The sequence below is a fragment of the Mchenga conophoros genome, linkage group LG11 (genome assembly GCF_057382185.1).
Source record: "Mchenga conophoros isolate Kocher_MC1m ecotype Shallow Benthic linkage group LG11, M_conophoros_male_GT1.1, whole genome shotgun sequence".
Taxonomy (NCBI): domain Eukaryota; kingdom Metazoa; phylum Chordata; class Actinopteri; order Cichliformes; family Cichlidae; genus Mchenga; species Mchenga conophoros.
The window spans coordinates 17,048,207-17,062,623 of NC_140536.1; the positions used below are offsets into that span (position 1 = coordinate 17,048,207).

General features: G+C 40.2%; 1 protein-coding gene across 1 annotated transcript in view; it reads left to right on the plus strand.

The window, feature by feature from the left end:
• Window positions 1–317: 317 nt before the first annotated feature.
• sntb1 (syntrophin, basic 1) overlaps window positions 318–14,417 on the plus strand; it is a 38,838-nt gene continuing 24,738 nt past the window's right edge. Inside the window, exon 1 of the mRNA XM_085291157.1 lies at window positions 318–1,066. Coding sequence (XP_085147283.1) covers window positions 523–1,066 — 544 coding nt within the window. The 5' untranslated portion in view covers window positions 318–522. The remainder of the gene's footprint in view (window positions 1,067–14,417) is intronic.

The window sequence follows — 14,417 nt, forward strand, 5'->3', positions numbered from 1 at the left end:
CTTCAGTTCCATCTTACCCAAGAGCGCACAAAACAAAAATATTCTACTCCACAAATTACATTTTCTTTTCCTGCCAGTGTAAAAGATTCGTAAAGCCCACTCTAACATGACAGTAGTGTAGGCACATATCATGGTAGTCTTGTCGGTTCTGAATTAGCTGGAATAGATGAGAAGTGAATTTTTGCCTAATCTTCCCGGTGTTTGTTTACCTCTGTGGTTAGCGTGTTTTACAAGAAGTTGGCAAATGATGTACACATTTTGTACAAGCGGGATCTGGAGATGGGATCGGCTGACGGCGGGGGGAGGAAAACTCCACCCAGCAGATAGGATCTTGGGCAGGCAGAGCGGAGGGGGAGTTTGCGCTGAAAGAGCTCGGGCTGGTCGGACGGGACGCTCGATATAAGTCCTGCAGAAAACTTCAGAGGGGGCAAAGTCCAGCCCGGGCGAGAGGGAGATAGGGTGGAACTTGCGAGCGCACTGGGAACTAAATCACATGTGATTTTTTACAGAAATGCTCCAAAGATGGCGGTGGTAGTAGCGACTGGAGTTCCGATTGGCTCTGGAGTGCAAAAAAGTGGATTTGTGGAGGTTTTGGTGCGAGAGCGGTGGCACAAAGTTTTGGTCAACTTGAACGAGGAAGCGCTCACGTTAAGCTGTGAGAGCAACGTTAACGAGAGTGTCGATGACAATGTCAACTCTAACGGCGTTACCAACGGATCTTACCATGACAACAGTAATACCAACTCCAACAATGGCCCCCAAACTGTGCGCACCGCGTTCACGGACCTCCCGGAGCGGGTACCCGAAGCGATCGCCAACAAAAAGCGGTGCGTCAAGGTGACCAAGCAGGAAGTCGGGGGACTCGGGATTAGCATCAAAGGGGGGAAGGAGAATAAGATGCCCATCCTCATCAGTAAAATATTCAAGGGGCTCGCTGCGGACCAGACCCAGTCTCTGTATGTGGGGGACGCGATCCTGTCCGTGAACGGTATGAACCTGCGGGACGCGACCCACGACGAGGCTGTGCAGGCGTTGAAACGAGCCGGGAAAGAGGTGACTCTGGAAGGTAAGGCATACTGGAGAGGAGGCATGTGAGAGGATAAAAGAATTAGAGGAACACCTGAAAGAGAGGTAGAGGTCGGGGAACCTTTTATTGATTGACTAGATTACGGGTTGTTTTTTGGAAGCCCCTGTGAGTGTTTGTGCAAGTACAGATTTTATTTAGTGAATGAGTGAAAAGCGTACCCCGACGGTAAGAGCTAAGTGTAACATATTCCACATCAGTTTGTGTGTCAGTTTCTCAAATGTTGCGTAATATTTTTGGGATGCCCATAGACTCACTCAAAGACGTGAGGAGAGCAGTGCTCCTTCACTGAATGACACCGGTAATGTCGGAAGAACCTCTGGCTCCACATGGTTGCCTTTTTAGACTCAGGTTTCTCGATCATGTCCATTAGACACATTTTTTATTTTCTACTTTCCAGTTAATTACAGTCACTTGTCACTCACTTGTTACATTAATAGAATGTGCAGGAAAAAAGAAAAGAACCGGGAAAAACACTGCTTCCACTTTGACCTCTGCTGTAGGATGTAATTTATTTTACATTAAAGAAGAGAGGTGCTGGTTGTCATACCTGGGAAAGTAAATATTATTCCAGCAGCCGATATTAATTCACCCTGTTTATATCAAATTAGATTGCAGTCACCTTAGTCTTGAACAACACTGGCATTTGGTGCTGTTTTATTACATAATTTGGAAACAGGTTACAGACTGATTGCCTTTTGCAGAAAAGAATAATTGAGATTAAGGAAATAGGTATTATGCAACTAGATGTGCCATGGGACAATCATGCAACATCAAACTCATATCTTTTCCCTTCCTCTGGCCTTTTTTGCTTCCTCAAATGTGCAGCCTGTTCATTTTTTTTTACAGTTGCTTTCAGCTAAAATATCAAGATGTAGATCAAGATTAGGCTGTGGGTAGCCACACTGAGAAAGGTGAAGACCATTTTACTACACACAGACACACGTGCACACACACACACACGCACACGCATTCCTTCATACAGGAAACTGTTGCACATAAGTGCCTACTTCTCAGTTCTTTCATTCCTGTCCCTAAGAGGACTCTTGGACCCAAGACAATGAGAACAAAGTGTCTCTCTCTCTCTCTCCCATACACATGTGCACACGACTCTCTCTCATCTCAGATACACAAACACGGTGATCACACTCCTCATGGGGACATGCTGGTCCCAGCTGAAAACTGTATCACGATCTGAAAGAAGGGCAGAGGAGATCGGAGCAGAGGAAGGTGAAGAGAGAGAAAAATGAGGGGGTATAAGAGCATTTAATGGGAGACTGAGTGGATGAGAGACTGAAACAGAAGGACAGTTAACAAGAGGTTTAAAGAGGCTGAAATAAAGATTACTGTGAGGGTTAGTATTTTCACAGTAACTGCTATTTAAGAGAGATAATTTGCACGTGAGAAATTGGGTAACACATGAAGGTGTTGCACAACAAAATGGCATCAATTAGTCAAATGTAAAGTAAAATCGAATGAATAGTGATATGTCAAACCTAAATATCAGCACCATTTTATTTTATTCTTGAGTGGGAGCCACCTTGAAAAGATTTGAGAGAGGCAGACTGTATCATATGAGGAAAGAGATCAAGACAAAACATCTGATGTGTCTTTTAGGAGATCGTACCTGTCCCGTGGGAATAGAGTGTGCTGGTGCAATTTGTCTGCAAATGTGCAAAGGATTTGTACGTGGATGTTTGTAATCTGTGTATCCTTTACTAAAGCACAGACAAGGCATCTTGGAAACTCATTACGAAGGACAGATATGTCTGAAAATAGGCAGCAGCTACTTCCCTCCGCTTCACACAGCTGTGAGAGGGCAGCAGTTTGACCCACTGAGAACAAGCCCTGATGTCAGAGAGCCTCCTGCTTTAGTTAAAGAGTCCTCAGAGACTCTCGGTAGGCTCTGTTCTTTGCTCAGTATGCAGTCAGACAAACCAAATGGGAATCTCTATAAGGAGATCAGTAAAGGCTCTGCACCACAAAACTCCTAGCAACCGCAACCGGTAATGTTATGGTGGTCTGTTGAAGGACCGATCAACAAATGGCACCTTTAGAGACAATCGTCGAAGTTTGTGCCACAGAATTTTATTTTTGGAGTGTCTGCCTTGTGCTGTGCAGCTGGATGTTTGCACTCAAGATTGTTTGCAGACGAGGTCCACTTAGAACACTGATCTGTCACCGTTATCGGTAATTTGACAAGGCCAAGGCCTATTATTTCTTGTTTGTGATCATGATTACAACCAGTAGTCTCTCTTTGACAGCGCTCATTGAACTGACCAGTACTCAGAACAGTGGTAACATCCAAGAAACTGAGTGAAGATCTAAGAAGGAGAATTGTAGATTTACACAAATTTGGAAGGTTTCTTGGAGACATTTAAAAACTTCAAGCAGTTGTATGTAAATACAAGTTTCAGATCTGTCACCACTTTGCCAAGGTCTGGAAGAAGACCCAAACTGTCAGCCTCAGATGAGAGGAGAAAACCCAGGAACCACCAAACCTGCCATGAACTGTAAGCTGCTGAAACAGCAGTTGCACTGTCCACAAGTGAAACAAATTTTACACTAATTTTACACTTTAAACTTGGAGTGTCTGCCTTTGCTGTGCAGTGCAGCTGGATGTTTGCACTCAAGATTGTTTGCAAACGAGATCAGCTTAGAACGCAGTTTAATTGGTCACCTTTAAATAACCGCTTGCGGCAGGTCACCATGATAAAGGCCAGAGTTTTGGTTTGTAGCGCGCTGTGTTCACAGAAGACATTTTGACATGTCACAGCAAGAAAAGCAAAGCATAAGAAAAATAATCCTATATGTAATTATAGCTGCATGAGAAATACCAGGGCCCTGAAACAGGCGGCTACATGGAATTTACCATTCATTATTTTTATTGTTTACACCTTTACTTGTGCCAGTGCAACACATCAAAATGTCTTCTGCAAAAGAGCTAATGGACAGGTGTGCAGAGGTGAGAAAGAAGGCAGGGTTCATGTTCACAAGCTTCTTTTTTGTTCACTTTAACAACACTGAGTGGAATACCATGAATGCCTTTGAGGGAACACTGTTTACCCGTTTGAATGATTCATGTTGTACAGATAAAGACCGCAAACAGACACAGAGTCCTTCCACAGATTTGAACCAGTGGGGTGCTGGATGGCAAGTGTTTGTTTTTTCGGTCTTGCGTTATTTATTTGTCTACCGCTGTAAATGTGCTTTCTAAATAAATCTCCCTTCACTTGACTCTTCTCCAACACACTTTTGCTTTTAGACGTGATCGGATGTCACATTTTATCAGACAGTTTGCTTGAAGTGCACTGAGCCCTTACATGACACTTAGGGATTCTCCCGTGCCCTCCGTCAGCAAACATAGGTCTTAATCTGCCTCCTCTCGCATCATCAGGGCTCTATAGAAAACCTCTGAAATACCCTGCGTGGCAACATCACGGATGTGAACCCTTTTACCTCTCAACGTTAACTACAATAAGAATTTTATGGTCCCTGTACTGTGTTCTTTGTTTTCTTTCTTATGTTTTCTTTTTGTTAAATGTTTTTATGCAGTGATGATTGACACTTCAGTCCAATCATGTGGGTGTTAAAGTTGATTCATGCCTCAGCTTAAGATGCTTAAGATGAAAAGACATGAGAAGAATTCTTTTGGAGAAAAACACGTCAATTCACTCGTCTCTGTAAATATAACGGAATAGTTTAACCCTATAATAGATGGTAGGTGGGAAAACAGATTATTTATTTTAAGACATATATGTATTAATTTAAGTATTCATGTGATGAGTCATCAAGTGAAATTAAGGATAAATATATTACTCCTGATGTCAGATTACAGCTAAGATGTAAATTGGAGTAATTATGTAACTAGGTTGCTGGTGCGATACCTGGTTCCTCTGATCTATATATCAAAGTGTCCTATGGCAGGATACTTAACCCCAAATTGCTCCACAATGCATCCACTGGTGTTATTGTGTGCATGTGTGTGTGATAAAGAGCTGTGTGAACATCTGTGGGAAGGGCTTAGTGTGGCTTGTAGTGTAAAAGTGTCTTAAGGGATCAGCAAGACTATAAAAGTGCCATTATAAATAACAATCTAAATTGACTTTTCACTGACCTCAGAGCAATAGGATGTTCTATTAACTTGACTCTTTTAGAAGCTGCCAACACTTTGAGATGTTTAAAAATGACTTAATAACAGTTAAACAATTCTCAGAAGCTTCCATCCACTCATCATGGGCATGAATGTATATTTACATATACTTAAATCTTTTAATTAGTGGTGCTGAAGGTCGTCTAACTTGACAAGGCTTATTAATTTCTTGTTTGTGATCATGGTTGACTACAACCAGTAGTCTCTTTTTGACAGCGCTCATTGGACTGACCAATACTCAGAACAGTGCAAAAGACCAAGAAACAGAGTGAAGATCTAAGGAGAATTGTAGAGGTCTGGAAGAAGACCCAAACTGTCAGCCTCAGGTGAGAGGAGAAAACCCAGGAACCAACCAGCCTGCCATGAACTGTGAGCTGCTGGGACACCAGTTGCACTGTCCACAAGCGAAACAAATTTTACACTATCACTATCACAGTTCATATCATCATGGAAAAATCAAAATCAATATTTTTATGATCAGAGGAAACTAATATTGAGCTGTTTGGCCTCAATGACAAGAGCTATGCTTGTACATTTAGCTTGTACAGTAATCTAAGAATACTGTACAAGCTGTCGTGCATGGTGTTGGTAGCATCATGCACTGTTTTTGCTGCTGTTACTGCACATTTGATATAGTGAAATAATAAATAATTTAAGGTGAAATTCTTAAGCTTCACCTTAAATTAGCAGCTAGATGGTTGAAACATGGACACAACTGGGTAGGACAAAGATTCCAAACACACATCAAAACTGGTTTTTGGAAAGGATAAAGCAGGCCAACATTAAGCTTCTGGAATGGCCTTCGCATAGCATCGACCCCAACCCTATTGAACATTTCAGAACTGGCTTTAAAGCTTGGTCCATGCAAGGAAACCAGTCGATTTACATGTCATAAATTCAACGTTGTGCACCCAATTCATGTTTTTAAAGTCATTAAAGATACATGTTATATAATCATTCCAACCTGAAAAAATAGTTCAAAGAAGTCATTAAAAGCCAAAAATGACATGTTTGTGATGAGTGTATGTAAACTTCTGACCACAACTGTAATTACTAGAGGTATAAAGAGTCTTAGAATAATTGTTCTGTTCGCTCCTTAATTTTTATCCTCTGGTTTGTCTATGTGGTATTTCTTTTTTTTAGGTTTTGTCTTTTTTTAATGGGAGATCTTGATGTAATAAACTCCTTTATCCTGATGCATTTCCTGTTCACCCTTTAACAGCTTTAACCTGATATTAATCAACACCTGACTACATGGCTAATAGAGCAGTCATTTTGACTTGAACTAGCAGGTAACATTAAACTGTGTATTTCATCATAAAGCTTGCCTAACATATCAGTAGTGTCCCTGCAGCTACAGTGATCCCTCAATTCATCTTTGTAGCATCATCCAGTGTCTGGCTTCAGTTTATCCACCAGGCTGAGCATTTCAAGTAGCTTATAAGGAACATTTACATCTTCTCTAACAAGTCTTATTACCCACTGCAGTGCAGTGGGCAGAACCTCAGTCTAAGAAACACGAGTGCATGTAGAGAGACAGGTCAGTTTCTACTAAATTGGGACAGTTTGGGGAAAATCTTCCCTTTAGATCAGTCGTTTATTACAACTGGTCATCAACATCGAGATTAATGTTTTTTTTTAATTCACTCTTGCCTGTCACCTTGTTTGGAGAAGCATAAATTCTAGTCTGGCAAGCACAATATTTATATTCTGCACTTGAGCAAATAATGCTTAGTATTTATTCAGAGTGCTTTGTTTGTAGCCAAAAATGCAGTTCCTGATTAAAACGGATCAGTGAATTTTCGTCAGATCAAAACAAGTCCTATGCAAATAGGTGCAGATCTTAATTTAGAAAGTGGCTGCCCCGGTGTTTGATTCACACATTTCACTTCTGTTTTCCCCCTGAATGTGCTGACTTATTTTGCAACCAGTGGCACACTGGTTGCAAAATAAGTCAGCTTGCATAGAAGTCCGCAGTGCATGTGCACAAACCCAGGATTCATGAATATTTTGTTAGTTGAAGCTGTTTGTACTCTGTGAACAAACTATCTCTTTGTGAGTAAAACAAACAGTAAAGCAGGGTATGGTTGAGGCTATGGCTACTTTATGATTAATACGCCACTACCACAGAGGTACGCAGTGTCCTCTGGTACTCCCCTTGATCTGTTCCTTCCTTTTGTTCATCTTTTAAATACAGTCTGTGGAGAAAACTTCATTTTTTTTGGCTGATTGTTTGAAAAGGAGAACCTCAAAAGAGATTTTATACACACGGTACTTGTGTTAAATGAATGCAGCACAAGTAAAAAGTGTTTGTTTTCTTAAGTTGAGGACCAACTGTTCACCCTACAAAAACATTATTATCTAAATAAATGCAGATAATGGGTTACATAAGGGCACCATAAAGACACACAACTCCTATTTAACAAGTTTAATTGGTAGTATTTTTTTGTATTTTAATTAATAGTATATTTACTGACGGAACCATTGCACGCAGCTGAGTGCATGCAAACAAATATTGGCAACCTTCCCATTGGAAGCAGAGCATGTTAAGAATAAAAAGTCAGAAAACAATAGAACACCTGCCACACTTCACTTCAGCCACGGGAAATGAGTCGGTGTCCTGTAAGCTCTCCTGTTGAGCCTTTAACAAGCCAAAGCTGTCATCACCTGACATCTGGAAGTGTGTGTGCGTGCATGTGTGCGTGCTGCTGTCAGCAGTGTGATGCAGCGTGCGTGTCTGAATGAGCATCTGCCTGTTTGTGTGCATTCGTGCGTGCCATCAATTTAAATCATCAGCGTTGTTGTCTAGACGAGTGAGAGTCGATATATGGCTGAGTGTGTGTGGAAAGAGAAGAGCGCGAGTCAGCGTGTCTACCAGCTGACTGTTTATGTCATTAGAGAAAATATCATCTCCTTCAATACAGCTTGTGGAGGCTGACTCAGAGCGGATGACTGTGATGATAATAACAGCAACTGTGGCGTTGTACTCGTGGTTGTGGCGGTGGAGATAATAGATTGAATCATTCATTCCTCTCCTGTGCAAGTGTTTTATAGAGACAAAACAAAAGCAGCGACCCGGCGCTGACACTCATCTGTTTTTCCGGCTGGTTTTGTTTGGAAAAAAACACAAAAACTTTTTTTCTTCAGGTTTAATCATTGTGTTTATGTGCATTATGTTTATTTTAGCCTAGTTTCCTTGTGATTGTGAGGACAAAATAGATTTTTTTTTTTTTTATTATTATAGTGGAGAAGAAGCACATCAATTTAGTCCTTACATTAGGATTTTTAAAGGAGTGAACAAAAATGACACATGTTAGAGTCTCTTAGTCATGCAGCATCGCAGACTTCTGTTGAACGTATGAGGCAGTAGGCTTTTGTCAAACCCACCATCTGCTCAGTCTGTGGTTTTGGTTTTTAGTAGGTCTACTTGTTTGTGTTGCCATTTGTGGAAACGGGGGAAAATGTAGAATACAGCTCTAATTTAGAGATTCCTGTTAATGAAATATTTGTCATATGTGTCGCTTTAGTGAGTAATGGAAAGTTAATTTACCGGCAAACAATATTTGTCGATTTTTAGATAAAGGCTCTCTTTAGAGTTGTTGTACTGTTTATGTGAGTATTAGAACAGTTTAAGGGGAAATCCTGCACTTTGACCACTGCTATGCGGTGGCAGTGGGCGTCTCAAACAGTTGGCTCCTGAGCCTCATGCAGCTCTCTAGTGGATCCAAAAAAATTGTATGAACAGTAATACGATACTAATTAACGGTTGTTTATTGTATTATTTAAATTTTCTATCAAATATTGCTTCAAGCTATTCTTAATTGGTAGTAGTGAAACTACCTGAAATAGAGAGAGTGCATATATCGTACAATGGAAGAAAAGAGGAAGACAACAGAGAAGATTCATGAATGCAGTGAAGGACAGCAAAAGGGTTGAAGTGACAGAGCAGGATGTGTATCCTATACATATGTCTAGCCTGTGTGACTATTTTTGAGTCCCCCTACCTATGGATTCCAAATCCCCCCCAAAACTAAATGCTGCAGAGAAAAGCCTTCAATTTAACAGCCTGTGAACAAACTTGTTTTAACTTTGCTTTCACTCCCAACACTGTCAGTGTATTGGTGTGCTGTTGCTGGAGTTTGTTCAAAATTTAATTGAATTTTTAAGCTACTGGGATCTTATTGGGATTGTATTTTATTCATTGTCAATCTAAACTCAGCACTTTAAATTTGACTAAATTACACCAAAACAGATGGGACTCATACTTACCTGCGTTGCTTCGTATCTACAGTGCTTTAAAGGGAGACATGTTAACATGTTTTATAGATTTATTTGGTTAAAGTGTCTCAAAAATTGTTTTTCTGATAGTAAAGGCTGTCAACTCCTGCCTTAGATGAACAAGTATCTGTAAATTAGTAAAAAGATGCGCAGTTACCTTTGCTGCTGGGACACCAGTTGCACTGTCCACAAGCGAAACAAATTTTACACTATCACTATCACAGTTCATATCATCATGGAAAAATCAAAATCAATATTTTTATGATCAGAGGAAACTAATATTGAGCTGTTTGGCCTCAATGACAAGAGCTATGCTTGTACATTTAGCTTGTACAGTAATCTAAGAATACTGTACAAGCTGTCGTGCATGGTGTTGGTAGCATCATGCACTGTTTTTGCTGCTGTTACTGCACATTTGATATAGTGAAATAATAAATAATTTAAGGTGAAATTCTTAAGCTTCACCTTAAATTAGCAGCTAGATGGTTGAAACATGGACACAACTGGGTAGGACAAAGATTCCAAACACACATCAAAACTGGTTTTTGGAAAGGATAAAGCAGGCCAACATTAAGCTTCTGGAATGGCCTTCGCATAGCATCGACCCCAACCCTATTGAACATTTCAGAACTGGCTTTAAAGCTTGGTCCATGCAAGGAAACCAGTCGATTTACATGTCATAAATTCAACGTTGTGCACCCAATTCATGTTTTTAAAGTCATTAAAGATACATGTTATATAATCATTCCAACCTGAAAAAATAGTTCAAAGAAGTCATTAAAAGCCAAAAATGACATGTTTGTGATGAGTGTATGTAAACTTCTGACCACAACTGTAATTACTAGAGGTATAAAGAGTCTTAGAATAATTGTTCTGTTCGCTCCTTAATTTTTATCCTCTGGTTTGTCTATGTGGTATTTCTTCAGTGAGCCTTCAATTTAACAGCCTGTGAACAAACTTGTTTTAACTTTGCTTTCACTCCCAACACTGTCGGTGTATTGGTGTGCTCTTGCTGGAGTTTGTTCAAAATTTAATTGAATTTTTAAGCTACTGGGATCTTATTGGGATTGTACTTTATTCATTGTCAATCTAAACTCAGCACTTTAAATTTGACTAAATTACACCAAAACAGATGGGACTCATACTTACCTGCGTTGCTTCGTATCTACAGTGCTTTAAAGGGAGACATGTTAACATGTTTTATAGATTTATTTGGTTAAAGTGTCTCAAAAATTGTTTTTCTGATAGTAAAGGCTGTCAACTCCTGCCTTAGATGAACAAGTATCTGTAAATTAGTAAAAAGATGCGCAGTTACCTTTGCCCTGTGATGAAAGTTTTTTATCCTGTCTCTGATAGACACCCCCCCCCCCCCCCCCTGCAAATCCAGTTTAAATGCATTTATTTTTTTATTTTTATCATTGTCTTAGTGTCTTCAAAATCATTTTCTACCACTGTAAAAACAGGATCTGAGGAAATACATGTTGGAGGAATCGTGTGTTGCTGTTTTAAGACATAGTCTGCATATAAGTCATTTGCTCTGTTTCCACTTCAGAGCTGGAAAGTGAAGCCTTAATCACACCGAGTCGTCGTCTTCTTCTTCCAAACGTCATGGCACAAAATGTGTCATCTGGAAGAACATCTTTCAGCCTCAGCTGATTCACTGTCTCTGTGTGTGGAGGTGATTCCTGAGCCAAGACCAAACTGAAAGCCCAGTCCTTGGTCATGCTGAATGGCTGGTTAACATTACCGCACAAGTTGTCAGGGTTTCACAAGTTATTTTGTGCTTTATTGTTTGCGCTGTTGAAGGGAGGTAGTTGTGGATTAATTATCTTTTATAGGCTTTTTGTCAATGTAGTCCTTTCAGTACTCTCTACAGAACTCCCAGTAATACGTTTAATCCTCTTAAATAGCCAAAGTCTTTTGTCTAAACACAGCAGTAATGTCGTATTTGAAAAGTGAAAGCATGCATGAGATTACGGCAGGTGACCTGGCACTATTTTGAAGCTGTTATTTCTATTAGTTTTTACGCTTCAAGCATGGAAGTTAAACTGTGACCATATTTCTCTTGTTTTCTACAGCTTCCATCATCTCAATGTTATAGACATCAGCCTAGAATTGCTAACCAGTTTTCCTTTATACAATAATAAGCTGAATACTCACTGCACTCCTTACTTGATAGCTGCATGCATGAATCTGAGCTAAAAGAGTTTGGAAAGATCAAACTTTATGATGCAAAACTTGTAACCCCACAAAGTGACTGTATCCTCCTGCTCACACTTTCATCCTCTGAAGCTTTGGGTTTTTTTTAAAGTTGCTAGCTGTCATAATTCAGGGGAAGTGCTTTATAGGTAAATTCAAATTTTTGATAATGATATCTGCTAAATGTAAAGTTAAAGTAAAGTAAAGTAAAAAGTAAAGTAAGTAAAAAAAGTAAGTAAAGAAAGTAAAAAGTAAGTAAAGTAAAAAGTAAAGTAAAGTGTGCGTGTTAGTCCCCATAGGGAAATAGTTCCTCTGCATTTAACCCATTCACCCAGTGAAGCAGTGGGCAGCCACCAGTGCAGCGCCCGGGGAGCAGTGTGTAGGGACGGTACCTTGCTCAGGGGTACCTCAGGGTAGCCGTTCAGTGGAGTCGAACCCCCGACCTTCCGATCATGGGGCCACCACTCTACCTACTGAGCTATCCCTGCCTGTGAGTGCGAATGGTGTAGGTTTGTTATCTTTAACATTCAGGTTAATGTTTAATGTAATTTCAATGCAAGTTTCTTGTGTCCTGAACACACACTGTGGTGTCCACATCCTCTGCATTTGCATCTGCACATTTGCATTTTTTTTGGGGCAAATAAGTCTTTGAGCGCTCCTTTTGTGCTCCTTTCTCTTTCTTATTTCTTTCATACTCTCTACTGTGCATCACTCAGACTACACTATGCCAAATTCCCTCACTCCTGCAGTAAATATCATATTTACATCCATCCATTCGCTTTCGCTTATCCTTTTCAGGGTCGCGGGGGGCGCTGGAGCCTATCCCAGCTGTCATAGGGCGAGAGGCGGGGTACACCCTGGACAGGTCGCCAGTCTGTCGCAGGGCCAACACACAGAGACAAACAACCATTCGCGCTCACATTCACTGCCGCATTCACACCTATGGGCAATTTAGATTAATCAATTAACCTATCCCCACAGGTTAACTCATATTTATAGCACGATAACTAAATCATTAAGTTCAGTATTACATATAGAAGTACTCTTTAATCTGTTAGTACTACATCTCTTGTGTTGTAACATCATCGGCGGTATTTTAAAATGTGACATTTTAGCAAATGCCTTTCAGGTGTCTTTTATATAAATATGCTCTTCAGAAAGTTGATTAGAAAAGTGTTGAACTTGGTGTCAGTTCATGGTCAGTGAGTAAGCATACCTATGCACATTTCACGTTTCTTTAACCTGCTGTTAGTTGCTACACATTGTTCGGTTAAGGTAGTATTGGAATCTTTGAAATATTGGCCAACATCTTACAAAAAGGTGCCTCGAAGGTGGATTTGTAAGGGCCTTTTGTGTTGCTGTAGTATCCAGGTACAAGAGGAAAAGGCCCAATTCTACAGTCAGAGGAGCGTCTCTTTTTTTTTCTACCTCTTTAGTCTGGTTTGGCCTCTTTCCAGCTTTTACCAGTCTACTTTCACTTCCGCAGCTTTAATGAGTGTTTTTTTTCTCTCCTTTGATGCACTTTCTCACAAAACAGAAAGTACATTTGAAGCATATAGTAGTAAATGCAATGACTTCAAACCCCATTAAATACCGTTAAAGACCATTAAATAAAAAAAGAGACAATGAGACAGCTACAGTAATTACACTTAATGTTATAGACCAGAGTGTGTGTTTGTCAAGAGGGACGGACTGAAGAGTGTGTGTTTGTCGTTGTGTATTCATTGTGAAGGTCTAACAGTCAAGAACAAATTGAGTGCATCAGCTGTAAAAATGTGTAAGTAATGGATCGTGTACAGTTTCTATTAAGCGAAGAGCGTTTGAATCATCAAAAGAAGTCAATGACTTCACTGGTGAGTCGAACAGCTGTTTTGATGGATTGAGGCATCTGCATCAATGACTGCTGTAACTGCAAAATACCTCGGAGAATGGAAATCACACCACTACTACTACTACTACTAATAATAATAAAAAAAGATTTATCTGCACATGGGTGAGCAAGGATGAGCTGGAAAGTGGAAAATAAAATCAAATAGATAGGGAAGTGTAGCCTCTCGTTTGAATCTCTTTAGTTTGACTTATGTAACAGCAAACCGGCTCATAGACTCCTCTCATGGCTCCAGTAGTATGAGCCCTATCCTTTTCAAGCTCTTCTCCAGCTATTGAGGTTATTGCGCAGAGCTGGCGCTGTAATGGGATAGAAACACGACCCAAGGGAATGCACACAGATGTACACACTTACAGTGTAATGACTGCACGGACTGTACCCCTTTTTATTTTCCCCTCCACTGGAAACACTTAGAGCTCTATTTCTAGGAATGGGGATTCTTTGTAGATGTTAACTGCAAGCAAATCATCAACTAAACATTATGTTTTTATAGTAGATGGGTGGCATGTCTTTTTTTTCTGCTCAGAGAGTGGACTGTAAATTTGTAACCAGGGTATCAGCTGTTTGGGTAGATAATAATAAAGGTTTTGTGTATGGTGTGAAATTAACGGGTAAGTTGTTAGGATTGTGCCACATGTTTGTGTCTGAAAATCAGCAGATGGATTCATCTTGCTTCGTGCTGTCTTTACAGTCACGTTCTCTACCAGCGTCGGAAACTGACACAGAGCAAAAGACGCCTAGCTGATCAACCGCAGGTCTTGTGGTTTCTGTGTGGTGTACATGCTTTCACAGTTATTTTTTAAGGATGTATGATT